This window comes from Talpa europaea (genome assembly GCF_964194135.1).
Source record: "Talpa europaea genome assembly, chromosome: 11".
NCBI classification, from domain to species: Eukaryota; Metazoa; Chordata; class Mammalia; order Eulipotyphla; family Talpidae; genus Talpa; species Talpa europaea.
Genome location: NC_140078.1, coordinates 93,432,167 through 93,449,737, shown reverse-complemented (window position 1 = coordinate 93,449,737; position 17,571 = coordinate 93,432,167). Strand labels below are relative to the sequence as shown.

The following is a 17,571-nucleotide window of genomic DNA, read 5'->3' as shown; positions in this document are numbered from 1 at the left end:
CAGCAAATCCCACAAAGTTACTGTCTGATAATCAGAGGCTTCCTACATGAGAACAAGCTGTGTCACATCTGTCTGTCTCTGTCCTGGGCCCCAATTCGCTCTTAGGGAGGTGCTAAAAATCGTTAGGTACGGTGCCACCTAAAGGCCCACCCACTGGGGCTGGTTTCCATGGAATTCTACAAGGAGAAAATTGACAGTGGGGCCTGCTTAGCCATGTGGTGGTCCCAATGATACCATCAGGTTCATCTGAGCATAGCCTGCTGGCAGCTGAAGCCAAAATCTGTCTGTACCTAGCTCTCCAGATTTCATATTATCAGCTCAGGTTCTCCACCTAGTGGCCATATTTGTCATACCCTCCCCTTTCCAGCAGGAAGACGATTCAGACCCCAGATCTTAATTTCTTTCCTCCTGAACAGTAATGATATAATCTGTGCTCACACATCCCTAAACCAGCTCCTCTTACCCTGTCTCCTTGAGATAGATGCGGAACATCTCAACCATCAACGTACTTTGTGTTGTGATAAACAACTATGATCACTTTAGGTACAAAACAAATACTTAAAATTTTATTCATTCATTTATTCATTCATTCAGAAAGGCAGTCACGGAAATTATTTCAGAACTGCTACTTTCTTTCAACTATTCATTTTCTTAGAATACACCACCTGACCAAATATCACCTCTGCCAGGTTGGCTGATAATTTAGAATTTCTCCACAGAGCTTCTGTCCCTTAATTCAGATGTGCTTGGCTTTTAAAATGCACATACCCCTTAGGAGAAGTTACCCATTGTGACTTGTCAGCTCTTTGTATCTTCATGCAGAGCTCTCAACACAAGAAAGCAGAAGCAAAACAGTGAAAAAAGTTGAGGTCACTCAACCACAATATCATAATTTTCTCTCCATTCAAAAGCAAGGAGATTATGGATGTTAGTTTATCCTGATTATGGTGATCCTTCCTCAGGAAACACAAATATGGAATCAGTAGGCTGTACACCTGAAGTGATTGTTATAGGTCAATTACACCTCATTTATTTTTTTAAAAAAGGGAAGATAAAGAATGTTTATTCTGTGCAGACAGCGTAGCACAATGGCTCAGTACATGTCCTTAGAAGTCAGGTAGTCTTGAGTCCAGCCCTGTCCTGGAGAGCCTGCATGGCACAAAGCATCTGCATGGTAGGCTCAGCCCAAGAGGTTAGGAGCCCAGGCTCTGGATGGAGGCAGGCTGGGCACCAATCCCAGCTCCACCCCTTACTACCTGTCCTGATTCTGGGCAAGGTACTCAGGTTCCTTGATTTTCCTCATCTGTAAAATGGCTATAATGGCAGTATCTATCTCACAGTTTGTCATGAGGATTCAATTAATATTTGAAAGTGATTTGGCACAAAGAAGCTAAAGAAGCATAAATACAATTACTGTAAGTCATCTTCATGTGTGACAGACCTAATGCAAAGCCCAGAACAATGTCGCAAAGGCCCTCATTTCCAGGACACTGATCCATTGTTTGGGGAACAGCTGGTGTAACAATTCATTTACATAAGTTGAAACTTTGTCACACAGGAGGCAAAGACTTAGGCTTGCTTGTTTTTAGAGTTGCCTTCCATTTAACATCCTCTGACCCTCAATGAGAATTCTGGCCTTTACTGAAAGGTAGGGGAGAGGTAGAAAGCTTGATGTTGTTTTGTGTCCAGGTGACTTTATTTAATTCAGGAGGAGAAGAGGTTATAAAGGACAAGATGGGCAGGGAAGTGGATGAAGATGGGGGAGGGCAAAGGAAACCCTCCTTGCCCTTGGAGTAACAAAATAATTGGCTGGTTCACCGCTAGCGTCTTTTTAAAAAGTGCCTGATTAATGGTGACAGCTATAAAGCTATTTTGAAATGAAAGTATGTTCACTTACACCAATTATATTTAAAATTTATAGCATTTAGCTCATCTTGATACTCTCCTGCTTCCTCTGATTAATGTTAATTCTCTTGTGCACAGAACAGGGTTAACTCCCAAAGAATTCTACCAGAAACAACACTAGGAAACCTAAATCATCTGACTGTAGAGCCTTTGCCCTAAATACTATGACTCAAGATAAACAAAGGCAGCAGGAATTAAGACACATTTCTCCACTATCTTTCCCAAAGAGAAAGGCAATCAGTCACTCTTCAAAGTGATGAGAGGATTCCAAGTTTATAGTTGAAAAGAAAGCCAAGTATTTTAACAAAAGTTAGGGTCAAATCTAGAATGCTGTGCATTTTTGGAATGATTTCCATAAAAAAGGGTGTATGAAAAAGGAGTTTCTAACACAAAAATACCATCTCTAGTTCAGTAGTCCATGAAGAGAAAAGAGATTTCTTGGTCCTGAAAAAGAAGAGGAAATCCAATGTCCCTGTTTTAGACTTGATAGTACATGGGATGCTATAAAGTTACTATGAGATCTAGAAGTTGCCACTGGCTTGGTCCTCACCACCAGTATTTTGGTTCATTCAGGAAGAATTTATCAGTGATTCTTTGACACTGGCAACATATGAGGAGAAAGACAGAATGTTTAACCAGTTTAAAATATTAATACATAAGCTCAAAGGTGCCAGGCTACGGGAGGAGGGCTTTTATGTTCAAGTCACTGACTCCTCAAAGGCTTCTAGAAGCTGGAAAGGGAAGCAGGCTATGTCACAGTGGTTTTGAACCAGGGGTAATTTTGACCCCTAACTCTACCACCCCTTTAGGAATTTTGACAATAGCTGCAGACACTTTTGGATGTCACTGCGGGGAGAAGGGGAAACTACTGACATTAGGGGGTAGAGACCAGGGATACTGCTAATCAGCCTACAAAGGAGAGCCTTTCATTACCTGATCCCAAATGACATCAGTACCAATGAATAGACACTGGAACAACCCGCTCTACAGTCACCAAAGTTCTGAAATCCCTGTGGCATCTTTGGGTGGTAAGGCAGGGATAAATGTCCATGGAAATACTCACTCTGCTTCCTTTGGGACCAGGACTGCCTTTCATTCCATTTTGTCCGGTTCTACCCTAGAAATACAAGATCATAAGGGAAAATATTCTAAATAAACCACAACGGCATCAGCAGCAAAACCCCAAGTATTACTAGCACAGAAGAACAATGTTATGTTAGCATCTTTCTGAAAATTGACACGACTGGGTATTCGTCCATTATATACAGCAACATGCGTCGCTACTACCAGTCCTCCCACATATAACATCATCCACCAGGAACTTAACAATTTTGGCCAGCAAAGTGCAATCTCTACAGTCTTGGCTTATTTTAAAGAAAAAGACTATGTTAAATATGAACTTACAGATATTTTTCAATCACAGAGGGATTACATATTTACTAATTAATTTATACTTTATGAAAGCCTCCGGTTAGTAATAGAATTCATCTACTCATGTATGGAAAATAGATCCAATTACTTGTCTTCCTTGTCCTCCTTTGAAGCCCTTTTGTCCTTTGATGTTACTGTTGATTCCTGGAATACCCTAAAGGGAGATTCAAAAATTTTTCAGAATCAAGAAATATTATCTCTTCTTCTTTTGCAAATTGGTACAATGTTCAAATACTAAACTAATTTGGGTTAGGTAGTAAGGAGTGTGAGAAAGTTCTTTATTTGAAATTAATACATTTGTGAAAAAATATAAGCAGTATTTGGGGCCTCCCTGGTGGCGCAGGCAGTTGAGTGCCACACTGTGAAGCTGTCTGCAGCCTCTGCAGCGTGGGTTCGATCTCGGCCAGCCAGCAAGAATCCCACATGGCAAAGCAGACCTCTCCTGTCTCGCCTGCTGCTCCCCTCAGCAGTGTGTTTCGCCAGTCTGCCTGTTCTGTTCCCCGCTCTGTCTCTGGTGAATCCTCCCACCCTCCCGCGCATCTAGCCTGTACCCCGGTTCTTGCATAAAAATAAATAAATCTTTAAAAATATATATATAAGCAGTATTTCTCCAAGTTTGAAGGGTGTTAGGTGATACACGAAGAATTATAAGAGTGCTTGCTGAGACCTCTCCTGTCTCATCCACTGCTCCCCTAAGCAGTGTATTTTAGTAGATATGCCTGTTCTGCTCCCCACTCTGTCTCTGGTGAATCCTTTCACCCTCAGCAACTCTGGCCTACACCCCAGTTCTTCTACACAAATACATATATATTTACATATATTTATTTAAAATACATATTTTTTTTTTAAAAAAGAGTGTTTGCTGAAGCTCTGGTAATTCTCTGTTCTCTGTAATGGCAGCTTCACTGATGCACTAGTTCAAACAAGCTATGCACTCCCTCAAAGATATAATAAGAGTCCCTGAAATGGCGTGTGCAAATAGGAAATTCCAAGATTAGAAGCCCAGTAAGTAAAACTCTAGAGATCCCTCCCACTCCCCCAATGGAACTTGAATGTCTCAACACAGCATGAGGATGAATAACGTGGAATGTCATTTCCCAGTTCTGAATTTGTAATATAATCAGTTCAGATAAGGTGGAGGTAGGTTTTTTATCCAAACAAATAAGCCTTGGTCAATATCTATCACCCTGACTCTCAAGATAAGCATTAGCCTCCAGGTTAGCAGAAGAAACGAGAAAGGAGTTAGGAGATGTGTGGTAACTACACAAGTCAGAGCCCGCTGGACCCTAGTAACTTACAGGATCCCCAGAGAAGCCCTTCTTTCCATACTCCCCAGGGGAACCTCTGATACCTGGGCTGCCCTGGAAAAAAAAAAAAAATGAGTTTCTGAGTATGCCTGCAGGAAGGTTTTTAAATGGTATTAAGATATCAAGTGCTGGGCCTCCCTGGTGGCGCAGTGGTTGAGCGTTGGGTTGCGAAGCTGCCCGCAGCCTCTGCAGCACCGGTTCCATCCCTGGCTGCTCCCCGGCCATCGGAGGTGGGTCCCACATGGCGCGCAGACCTCTCCTGCCACCCGCTGCTCCCCTCAGCAGTGTACTTCGGTCCTTCTGCCTGCTCTGCTCCCCGCTCTGGCTCTGGTGAATTCTCTCACCCTCCCGCGCTTCTGACTGTACCCAGTGCATGTATAAATAAACAAATAAAAATCTTTAAAAAAAAAAAAGTTATCAAGTGGTGTGTGTCTGTTTGGAGAGGAGGAAATCAAGCAGACAAAATGATCCACATTCTTCTTTCTCAGCTAAGTTTCCTCCGGCTTCTCAACAGTACTAAGTCCAGTGTTAAGCCTATGGTGAGGGTTATCTGAAGCTGAGAAATGGGAAACGTCCTCAGGGTCTAGCATAGTGCTGTCCAGTAGAATTTTCTGCTATGATGGAAATGCTCTATATCCAGGCTATCCAATATGGTAGCCACTGGCCATATGTGGCTATGCAGAACATGAAATATGGTTAATAAAATTGGAGAGCAGAAATTTTCACTTTGGTTTGAATTAAAAAGTTACATATTGCTAGTGAGGACTCTTGTGAATCCCAGTCAATCGAGAAACTTCTGACACCTATAATTCTATTGTCCAGTGCAAACCTCCACAGGGGTATTAATGCCATTGGTAACCTCAAACTCAACTCCTTCCAGGTACACTTGCTTAAGCCAGGATCCTTGCAGGCAGCTTGAATGACTCACTTTCTGCTCCTCTGGTCACCTAGATCTGGAGATCCTATGTCCCAGAGCCAGGACTAGGATGAGACAAGCAAGTCACCCAGGATGCAAAGTTTAGGGAGGCACTCACTCTTCGCATAACTTTAAGAGTGCATGCTTCCTTAAATTCCACACTCTAGGGGTTCACTCTAGAGCAGGCTCTGCTCTGGCCTTCGCAGGTCTTGTTTCTGTTCTCACTGCTGTTGCTTTATTTCATGCTGAAACCTTCATCACGTCTCACCCTGATGACGACAGACCCGCCTCTCATCTTTGCCTTGCATCTACATCATTTCCAACATATCCTCCACACCTACTGCCAAGCAGCATTTTTTAAATGCAAATTTGATTGTGATCCCCCTGCTTAAAATATCTCAAAGGCTTTTTGCATGATATAATGGCTAAGAGCCAAATTCTCCTGCTGGCTGACTAGTGCTTTCCTTACCTCGTCCCACCGCCTATCAAATCTCACCTCCCTTTCTACCTGTACTCTAATGCTCTAATGCTCCTCCCAGACAGAACAACTTGCAGTGCCCCTAACCCCCATGTCTTTGCTCATGCCGTTTCCTCTGTCTAGAATACCCTTTCTCTACGTCTTTGTCTTGCCAATTCCTCTTCAGTTCATGGATCACTTCTTCCAGGAAGACTTCTTGAACTTTTCCCCCACCCTCCTGAGTTAGACAGACACAACATAGCCCCTACCATAGAGCTACTGATAGCTAATATCATTGGCTACTGATATGTGTCTCCCCAGCTACACTGCAGGATCTTCCGAGGACAAGGGCAGTGAGGTCATCTCTAAAGCTTTAGCAAATGACATTGCCTGGCACATGACAGATCCTTAAAAATAGTTGATAAATAAATGGATCAGAACTTGAAAAGAGAATTGCTTGGAACCAAACAGACACATATTCAGGAAATTAATTTAAAATACAAAAAATGTTTTGTGATGATTTGTTGCACCAAGGCCACTAAAATAATGTCATCTCTTCTTCTTGCCTTTCATTTTTTTTCTGATGCAAGGAGAACACAGAAGCTGCTGAGACAAAAGCATTCATTTTCAGATTTCTGAAAACCATGCACACGGAAGGTCCTTGCATGCCTAGTTGGAAATTCTTGAAAATTATAGTTACCCATTTGCCCCAAACAGGAATGCAGTACTATTCAGTGGTGAGAGGCCCTCATTATGTGCTTACGTCAGCTGTCAACTTTATCCCTTATCACCACTGATACAAAGCCATTCAGACTGCCTCCATCACCAAGTTCTTTCTTTCATGTAGCAAAAAAAGTATTACCTGAGATCCTGGGTCACCGTTTTCTCCCTTTTCTCCAGGAGATCCATGAATGCCCTAAGAGAAGAGATGGAAAAAAAATTCCATTAAAAATATGCATCAGTTTCAGGATGACTGCCCAATACTTGAAGAAAAGTGACTTACCTCTTCCCCATTGACTCCATCAATCCCATCCTCACCATGTTCTCCCTGAGGGAAAACAGACAGCAATCGGGTGAAAGGAGGTCTCTGCCTCATGCTTACTGGGAAACTAGCCCCGTCAGGAAATCAAATTAGACTGAGAAGAAACTGCCGTACCTCTTGTCCACAAAATCCTTGGGCTCCCTGTAAAAAACCAAGTGTCTCTTACTAGCATATCAGAGGCAGCAGGGGAGTCACAGACTGGAGCAGGAAGGGGAGCCTCCCTAGAGAGAATGGCTGTGAATTTCTTCAGTTGCTTCTGTCTACACAAGCACCAAGAGGTTATAGTCGGAATTTAATTAATGTTCAAAACTCCCTGAGATTACTAGAAAGTAGAACTAATCAGAGATAAAGAAACTAACAGAGGTAACTGGAGAAAGAGGGCAGGGCAATGGGAGAGAAAGGAGGAAAGCAAAGCAGGAAGTGGGGGGATGACGCAGGGCCTTACCTTCTGACCCCGTTCCCCGGGACATCCTGCAGTCCCTTTTTCTCCCGGGAGTCCCTTTTCTCCTCTTGTTCCCTAAGAAAAGGTATCCAGACAGGTATTCAAAGTGACACTTTTGCCAGCAGCTGCCAGCAAATTCCACAGTAAAACTAAAGCACCTGGGGACTATGGGCTTTAGACAAAGCAAATCCTCCTGCAAATTTGTTCATTTTAGTCTGCTGTTACCCTCAAATCAAACACTTTCCTTGCCAACACCTTCAGAGCCTCCTCACAGATCCTGGATCACTTTACTGTCCTCACCAGGAAGCACAGCCAGGGGTTCAGAAGTCACCTCACCTTCTGTCATATTCCAACCACGCCAAAATGACACGTAGGCTCAGCCCTGACCGGCAACCCCAGCGCTGCCCTGCGAAGTCAGCACGGTGGACTGCAGAGAAGCAGGAGGGCAGAGCCGAGTAGAAGCGGCTAATGTGAAAAGACACTGCTCGTAAGGACCAGAAACCAAGACAAACCCATGCTCACAGGAAGGGGCCCTCACTCAGGTAAAGACTCCCCAAGGAGGACCGTGGGTGGCTTAGGGGCAAGGAGCCGAAGTCAATGATGTGTGCATCTTCCCCAGCTCTTCTCCCCCAGGAAATATTTAAAGACAGGCAAATGCTAGAGGAAAATGAATCTCAAGAGAAGGATGACTGACAGTTACCCCGTTACCCTGTCATTCCATGGCAGGGACCCCCGACTGTCTCTTCCATTGTGTTCCTTGTGCCTGACTCAGAGCTGGGCAGTAGCAGGTGCTAATGGCCTGGATAAATACCTTAGCAATGACTTGATTCTCTCCCTCCTGGTAGGTTAGGGGGCAGTGACTTTCCTTCCCTCTGCTTTGCTTTCTTCATTCTGAGGCTCAGTCCTACCTACAAAGCCCGCCCCTCCCCTCCATCCCAGTGGGCTCTAAGACAGCCCTGCAGGTTCAGGGTGGGTGACTGGAACACCCCCATTAGTGGTCATTCTGTAAACTAGGTCAACTCTAGTGTCTTAGAGGAGTTTAGAAGTTTTTGTGATGAGGACACTGAGGGCCACTAAGCTAGGTGACTTGTTAAGGTCCAGGTCAGCCCTTGGCCATCCGACTGCAGAGCTGGGCTTTCCATCACATTGCTCCTGGGGCAGGGAGCTGGCATGAGTGCAAGGGGATGAACACAGGCTGCATGTTCCCTAAGCTTTTCCAAACCCAAATGAAGCCACCCATAGGGTTTCAGTCCCCCCAAATCCAGTCTCATAATTCGACTAATGAACCAAGTGGGAGTTGTGGCGTTAGAGTCAAAGATAGATTCGAAAACCTTTGTGCAGCACAAGACCATGAGGATGTGCCCAGAGATGCTTTGCCCAACCCCCTTGCCATGCACTACGCACTGGGATTTGGGTCAAAGACAGGTGCCTGCCAGGCAGCATGGGCATACAGAAGACGTTATCCAGCTCCCTGGAACTGACAGAAAATGTGCCAGTCAACATGAAAGAGTCTGCTCCCACCTTTCCTCTCTGCTCAGCAAGTGCAGGAAAAGAAAAGCACCCATTTCTCCCCAAAATTACAAAAAAAAAAATAAACAGAAGCAGACTCTCATTAACCCCTTCTTTGTTTTCAGGAAAAATAAAGCTTTCCAAGAAAAAGAAAGTCAGTCAATGTGTGTGGTGGTGGAAAGAGGGACTGTCAGAAAGCTTACAGGGTCTCCATCCTCTCCCCGGTGTCCTCTGCTGCCTTTTAAACCTGGAGAACCCTGAGGGAAAGAGAGAAACAGACATTTTACTCACCTTCCATCAACTCAAACTTGCGATATCACTAGGCATTTGAGGCAAGTCCCTCCCTCCAACTTGGTGGGAGCATTTGCAGATGTGGCCATGAGTGGGAAGAGTCTACCAGCCCCTTGAGTGACTCTTCGCAGGAGCCCAGGTAGATGGTGGCCTCCAGGAGGCTGCAGGAGGCTGACCTGTGAGAGCCAAGGCAGCACAGTCCAGGGCCCTAGGGTCGATCCTGCGCCTGCCTGGGGGATTTCCACAGAGGACAGCTGAGGTCACTGAACTCTTTAGCAGGTAAACTGGAAACATTTCCAGAGAGATCATTTTACTTTCCTCTGCTTTTTTGAGAGCTCCAGGAATAAGGATTCGTCCCGACAACAAGGTTACATATAGCTCAACTGCAGTATCTCTCTGCCACATGTGGCTCAGCTGCCTCGTGCTTATTTGTGGCAAATACTACATTTAAGGCTTGTGTTCTTCACCCACTAACACAGGTTCAGTCTGCCTGCTTAGTAGATCAGGGGGCTGTATTCTTGGAATATAATTCAAATACTGAATTGAAGAAAGTAATGGGAGTGGAAACTGTGCTAAAGAAAACATTAAAACTCAGTAAAAGGTCCAAGATAACTGATCCTCCCAAAGGATGGAGCCCACAGTGCTCGTGAGCGAGTATTATATTTGATGTCTTCCTAACAAATGCCTCATTTAATTATGACATCTGAAACCCATTTAAAATTGCATGAAAGTATATGAAATATAAAAGTATTGCTGAACTGAACTATGACAAAATGGTCAGGTGTACAGCCACCTCACAGACCAAGAAATAAGGCACATCTGGGATCCAGACACAGGCCTCCAAACAGTCAGTCACACACCATGCCCGGCTCCCAGCCCCGAACACACTCCTGACTGCCAAGGTAATACTTCCTGCACTTTTCCTACTTTACTACTTAGCTTTTCATCCTAAGACACTATAGGTTTTGCCTGTTTTCATATTTTATAAACAGAATCATACCATCAGTAATTTTCTATGTTTTCCTCTCACTGGCCATTACTGTGCTTGTAAAATGTATTCATCTTGTTATGTGCAGCTGTAGTGCGTTCACTTCATCACCTACAAGTATTGCACTGAATGAAAATACCATGATAGATTTATCAATGCTATTGTGGTGCAGTCGATTGTTTAGAAATCTTTATTTTAAAGTCTATTCATCTGTGATTCTGTGGCCTTTTCACAGTTCCATCGGGTTCCCATGCCATGCAGTATGACTTTCATCACTGTTTTCAATAATATTGCCCCCTTTCAAACTGAAGTGGGTACAAAAGGATAAGCTGCAAAACCAAGAAGCAACATCACCACCAGGGCTCAGCAAAAGGAAAGGGCGGTCTTGACCGCAGGACCAAAAGAAAGCCCCTCTGAACTGACGCCTGCACCGCAGGGCTCACATGAAATGCCCAAAGCCTCAAGGGTAGGCTGCAAATCCATGTCCTCTCCCACTCCTACCACTTAAAGCAGTTTCACAACTGAACGGCACCTTCACATTTGCCACGCCTGGAGCCCCAGGAGGCCCTGGAGGCCCTGTGCACTTGCAAAATGTGCAGCAGCAAGTCCTTTCTGCGATGTTTCCCTGGAAAAAAGCAAACAAGTGAGCAATGGTTGTAAGGACTTTATAACACAAGAACTATATGCACACAAATTGCAATCAGTCTGCCACCTAAAAGCCCTTGTGCTCCCTTTGCATGAGGGGCTGCAGAGAAAAAGAAGGCACCTGAGAAAGAGCTGACCTGGCAAAATACCCTCTGCAAACAAATGATCTCTCAAATCCATTTGAAAAAGTACATAGAAATAAGTAAAGCATAAAGGAAATGGCTTCTATTTATGGACAGGCCAAGTCTGCATAATGTTGGTTGGTTTCTAGTTGATTGTCTCCTGTTTTCTGAGATTTCTGCAGTGTAAATTTTGGATTTTTTTTTCCTCGCATTATAATTATTTTATTAGGGAGGGGCTGGTTGGTTTTTAGTTCCCTGTGTATTCTTTTGGTAAGATGACAACAAATGTCAGTACTTGCAAAAATAAAATACAATGCTCTCGTATTTCAAACTTTCACATACTAAAGACCATGCCCTAAATTTAATGGGGCAAACCAGGCAGGTCTGGGAAATACTCAAGATTCCAATTTTGTGCCTGTCGCAATTTAGATCACTGGATTTTTTTTTTTTATTCAGCAACTCACCAGGTACTGTGAGAGCAGGCCACCCAGTTCTCTCATTCCAATTGTCAGGTGAGTTCTGTAATCAAATCCCTTTCCAAATTCAAAGCTGGAAAACTGATCGTGAGCAGCTGGATCTAGGGATACCACCAGCAGAGCATCAAGTCCTATTTAGTAAAGATAACAGAAATAAAACCAAAGGTGATATAGGTGAAAGACAAGAAAACCCAGTCATAACCCCACACAGGGAACATTATCCAAAGAATCAGAAAGAATCATAAGAAGAAGCAGACTCTCGACGTAAGAAGGCCCCATGAGTGGGTCTGCAGCATTCTCAGCACACACGCTAGGCATCAGGGCCCAGGTTAGCATGAAATCCCCTAAGAAAAAGTATTTACAAATCTTACAGAAAAACACTAGCAGAAAACTGTGTTCAACACTTCATTACCAACTTAGGTGCAATTTTTGGTCATTCAAAAGCAGGTTTCAAGAATGGGCATTGATCATCTGCAGAGTCTTTCTGAATACAAATAAATGACAGCTCTCAAGTCTCCTCCACTGCCAAATCCTCCTGGGCCCTGAGAGTAGGAGGAAAACTCAGGGAGCTTCCAGTCTCAGATGAACTCCTGCCATCCCAGGAGTTCATTAATCCACTGGTTCCTTCATTCATCTGCTTACTATTGCATTCCCTAGTTCATTTACTCTTTCTTTAAACAAGTATTTGCTTTTAAGAGCCTGCTATATGATAATCATCGTACCAGGGATATATCATCGTACCAGGGATGCATAGTACCCGCAGACCCCTTCCACTTCACAGAAAGATACAGTCCAAGGTGGACAAGAATCAGATCGTTTTTCTGAGAAGTGGTAAGTTCTCTGATAGGGAATGTCAGGGTCATATGAAAGTCTAAAGAAGCTCCTGACTCAGAAGCTTGGAAGGTTTCTGCAAAGAACTGACATCTAAGGTGATTCCAAAGGGTGAATGGAAGTCGATGGAGGGAAAGCAGCAGCGATGGAAGGTAGAGAGAGGATCTGGGGAAGAAGTGAGTGTCATAGGAAAAAGAAGAGTCCATGCAAGACCTGGGGGGATGAGGCTGTGAAGTGCACTGGAGGAAGGGAGAAGATTCTGTGTGCCTGCAACCCAGAGTGTGAGGTGTGGGGCTAAAGTGGGGAGCAGGCACCAGATCCTGCTTATGGGACTTACTAAGCCTTATAGGCCATACTAAGCCATTTGATATCCCAACAACAGTGAGGAGGTGCTGAGGGGCTCTGAGAACAGAGGTGGGCATGACCCTGCAAAACAGCAGGGCATTTTGTGGCCTCTAGAGGGAAGCCCATAGAAGCTGAACCCCAGAAGCCAATGCGTACCTAAGCCTATGGCATCTCAAGCGATGCATCTCAGCCGATAATCAGCAGAGCCTCTTGTCACTGTGTATTACTGTCAACTTCTATTGATACATTTAGCTTCCAGCTCAGGCTGCAACTATGACACGGACAAGGGATATATAGAGAGAAGTGTTTTGAAATTTCCATGATACCATCTTTCACATGGATAATGAGACATGATAAGAAACATCATAGGGGGCCTCCCTGGTGGCGCAAGGGGTTAAGTACCACACTATGAAGTAATCTGCAGCCTCTGCAGCAAGAGTTGGATCCCCGGCTGGCCAGGGTGCAACCCACATGGCGCAGCAGACCTCTCCTGACTCACCTGCTGCTCCCCTCAGCAGTGTACTTCAGTCAAATCCGCCTGTTCTGTTCCCCACTCTGTCTCGGGTGAGTCATTTCACCCCCCGCATCTCTGGCCTGTACCCCAGATCTTGTATGCATAAATAAATAAATCTTTAAAAAAAAAAAAAAGAAAAGAAACATCATAGGTCAGGTTCCCTAGAAGCAGAATCTGAGAAAGAGGAACAGATGTGTGTGAGGGTGGTGGTGGGGGAGAGGAATGGAGTTTCCATTGAGGAAGAGAGAGAAGTAGGAAAGGGAAGGGGAGGTTGTTGGCAAGAATATGTCAAAGAGGCCTCCCCTGGTGGCACAGCGGTTGAGCACTGGGCTGCAAAGATGCCTGCAGCCTCTGCAGCGCAGGTTCGATCCCCAGCAACCAGTGAGGGTCCCACATGGCGCGCAGACCTCTCCTGCCGCGCCCGCTGCTCCCCTCACAGTGTATTTCGTCAATCTGCCTGTTCTGTTCCCCACTCTGGCTCTGGTGAATTCTCTCACCCTCCCGTGCTTCTGACTGTACCCAGTGCTTGTATAAGTAAAATAAATCAAATAAGGAGGGGGGGTGCAATTGTATGGGGAATATAAAAATAAAAAACAAACAAACAAAAAAAGAATATGTCAGAGTCCAGTTTTAGCCTTGGCCTTAATTATGAGCTGCTCTGGAGGGTAAATTATACTGGTGGACTTGAGGCAAGGGAAGTGAGCTTTCGTGCTTTTCTATCAACAACTGCCCTCCCTCCACCTGCCAGGGTCATGAAATAACCCCATCTGCACACAAGTATCAGGTCCAGGTTGAGGTCAGCCAAGGGCACACATCCTCAGGAGGAAAGAGACAAGCACTTGGCCGTAGCATCTGCAGCGCTGAGGGCTGAGCACGTGGCCTGGTCAACGAGGTTCGAGCAGGACACTGACAGCCTCTGCTATGGTGGGCATACAGAGCGCCAGATCTAGAGTGCCTGAGAAGTACAGACTCCCTCAGCACCTTCGTTCTTCCTTTACGTTTTTGACTCAATACCTGCTTCTCTGAGTCGATCAGATTTATCTTCAAGCAGGGTGATACTTTCACCACCGATGCCATCTGAAAAGATGAGTAGCACCTAGTGGGGAAAAAAGCAGACTGCGATAACGACGTGAAGACAAAATATGTCACTGGGGAAGCAAAACTCAGGAAAGCACATAAAGGGAGCAACTAGACTGCGACATGGGTACCTGAACTTGCGCTGTATCTCGACTCTCGAACGTGTCCCACAGCCACTGCAAGAACTGTGCATTCAGCTGGCTCGGCCCATTGACGGTGAGTGGCTGTAGCAGACGACCAAACATCGCTTTCTGGTAGATTTGGAACTTGGCAGGGAAATTCTCTTCACTGTTCACCTTAAAGGCCACGCTCACCTGCGTCTCTGCACCTGCCCCACAACTCACTCCCCTGATGGAGGTGATGTCTTCTAAGATGCCCGGGAGGTAAGATTCTAGTGGGGAGTGGCCGTGGAACAGCCGCTGCCCTGGCAGGTGAGTGGAAATGTCGAAACCGACCACTATGTCCACGAAGCAATCTGGAGACCAAGGGAGATGAGGCCAGATTAATAATGAGACTAAGTAACTAAAATGGACAGTGCTCTTGGCCAGGAACAGAGGGTTTTAATGCCCAAAAAATTGTCCAAGGAGCTCGATCAACATATAATTTAGGTGTTCCCTCTGTCCCCTTTCAAATACTACAAGTTCCAACTGTTATTTGAAATTCGAACCATGGCTTAGCCTCATTCCCAGGGGCCTGTGCACGCTCTCTCTTTCCATGTATTTTCTTCTTTTAATGACAACACATTATGATCAATATAACCATGACATATTAAAGCATGATTTGTTGTTAAGATTACTTAATGCAAAGGTAACAAGCTCACCTGGCCGCAGAGGCCAGGAAGGTGATATGAGTCCAATGCACGGGTGGGAGAAAAGTGAGCTGGGAGCGATGGCCCATCTGTTCACTGTTCAGCCCTAGCAGAGAGAAGCCATGTAGGGAAGGGGCCCACCATTGTCAGAGCATCTGATTTTCAAAAAGAAGCCTGAAAACTACATTTTCAAAGTAAAAATTTCTAGTCTGTGCAACCTGTCAACTAATTTACCAAGTTGTCATCACCAGACAGGACAAACATAACTCACTTGCAAGCTGCCACAGGGTCCCCTCCAACCCCGGCCACTTGCTCATTTTACACATGAGGAGACAGTGATTTGTGGGGGTTGCTGCCCTTGAACCAGATTTAGAACTTTGGTTTCCTGATTCTGGGCCCCACGCTCTTTCTACCGCTATAATCTGCCTCCTGTTAGGTACCCTAAATGGGATGGAAAAGATCTGGGAACCTTGAAAAGAATAATGCATTTTGTGAAAGAAGTGGTTTTAATCCTAACAACTCTAGAAACAGAGGTTCTCTGAGCAATTTCTGTAGGTTGTACAAATCCCACAAAATGTCATCCTTCACTGATGCTTCTGAATCTGCTATCCTCCCAACACCTGGGCCCAACGGGACAGATCCTGAGTTCCACATGGCCACTTGGCCAGATGGGAACATCCCTATCAGATGGTCACTGCTATTGACTCATTTCCTTGCTCCCTGCCCAGTGGGCCCATTCAGATCACCTCCCCAGCCTTTGCAGCCATTCGTGCACGTGACTTCCCTCAAGATAATTCAAATCCTTACTATGTTGTGGCTATGTGAATCCCATTATTAAAAGAAGAAAACAGATACAAATATGCTCCCAACATTGTGCACACACATGCACATGCAGAAGCGCGCGCGCACGCATGTGCAGCTATAGTGCGTTCACTTCATCACCTACAAGTATTGCACTGAATGAAAATAATGATAGCATGGTATTTTCACACACACACACACACAGTCCTATACAAGATGATTTAACAAATTTAAAATAGTAAAACTTCCAACCAGCAAATATTTACTTTACTTTCTTTCTACTGGATGCAAGGCACTGTCTGGACTTCTGAATGTGGAGAAGGTAGAGCCACGAGACTGGGCTCCAGATGCTAAGAAGAGAGTAAACTTGGACTGCACGAGGGAGTAGGCTGAGCAGAGGGCACAACTCAGGGCCTCCTCCAGACCCTTCACCCTTTCCAGTCTCTGAGGGAGGATGACTGCTCCCAGTCTTTCTGGAAACAGAGAGGTCTATTCTCACCGCACACTACTCTAAGTATACGTCCTGCTAGAACTAACCTGCAAGCGTCTGTGGGAAACAGAGAAATGAAGTCATTAAAGCAAAGCCAAATAAAGAGCCAGGGAATACTTACTCGTTTTCCCACAGCTCTGGCAGATCTCACGGACCATTCTTTTTCTCACATCCATATCTTTTAGTTTAGTAAAGTCTTGAAATGTGACTATTTTTCCAGGATTGTCTGTTATTGACAGGAGCTGCTGCTTTTGAACATCTCCTACGCCCCAGGCCAGGACGCAAATTCCAAGGTCTCTCAGGTCTTTCACAGCCTCTGACACGTTACCTTGAGGGGGCCCAGACAGGATAACCACCAAGGTCTGAGGGACACCAGCATTTCTTCTCCCACCAACCGAAGGATCGAACATGAACTTCACTTTACTAAGGGCATGGTCAACTTGAGGAGACCCATTGATCTTCTTAATAGTTTGAATTTGATTTTTCCATTGGCTTTTGGTCAGAGAGTCACTCAACCCAACAAGTTCCTTGTAGATGGACCCAAACTGAGCTAATCCAAGTTTTATTTTTTGAGACTGAATGTCAAAATTATCACTTAAGTCTGACAAGAAAGTTGTCATGGTAACAAACTCTGAATCAGATACCCTGCTGGAGCTGTCACAAAGGAAAATCACATCTGCCTTTGGGATGTTACACACTGCAATGGGAAAAAAATGAATCAATTAGTTTCCTCATAATCATTCTCAATTTTCCCTGTGCTCAAATACATAAGTGGTTTTATTAACTCCCTCTATTAGTAGCAAATTGAGATATATTAACAGAGGAGAGACTCACTGGCCTACAAAGAGAAGGAAAATTAGCAGGAATAGAAAAATGGTAGTCATTTTCAGAATTCAATAATTTACACAATACATTTGAAAAGATACTGAAAGTTACTCAGGGAAAGAAAGTAAGAAATTTGAATTGATTGAATTTATTCATTCAAAGGTAACTACCGAGGCTAGAAATCCCTTCAACATACCAGGCTGGACTGTTCATCCACATCATGGTACTACTATTAGAAATCCTGTTATTATTAATGCTTCCACTTTACCTTTGTGTTGAAAATTATCATTTTAAAAATGTTTCTGGGGCCTCCCTGGTGGAGTAGAGGGGTAAGTCTCAGCACCGTCAC

General features: G+C 44.6%; 1 protein-coding gene across 1 annotated transcript in view; it reads right to left on the bottom strand.

Moving 5' to 3' along the window:
• COL6A5 (collagen type VI alpha 5 chain) overlaps positions 1-17,571 on the bottom strand; it is a gene marked incomplete at both ends in the record, with an annotated part of 100,382 nt that overhangs the window by 64,186 nt on the left and 18,625 nt on the right. Inside the window, 13 exons of the mRNA XM_084247816.1 lie at positions 2,969-3,022; positions 3,425-3,490; positions 4,635-4,697; positions 6,879-6,932; positions 7,020-7,064; positions 7,173-7,199; positions 7,504-7,575; positions 9,213-9,266; positions 10,821-10,913; positions 11,520-11,662; positions 14,236-14,317; positions 14,430-14,773; positions 16,519-17,094. Of these exons, the coding sequence (XP_084103942.1) occupies positions 2,969-3,022; positions 3,425-3,490; positions 4,635-4,697; positions 6,879-6,932; positions 7,020-7,064; positions 7,173-7,199; positions 7,504-7,575; positions 9,213-9,266; positions 10,821-10,913; positions 11,520-11,662; positions 14,236-14,317; positions 14,430-14,773; positions 16,519-17,094 (1,673 nt within the window). The remainder of the gene's footprint in view (positions 1-2,968; positions 3,023-3,424; positions 3,491-4,634; positions 4,698-6,878; positions 6,933-7,019; positions 7,065-7,172; positions 7,200-7,503; positions 7,576-9,212; positions 9,267-10,820; positions 10,914-11,519; positions 11,663-14,235; positions 14,318-14,429; positions 14,774-16,518; positions 17,095-17,571) is intronic.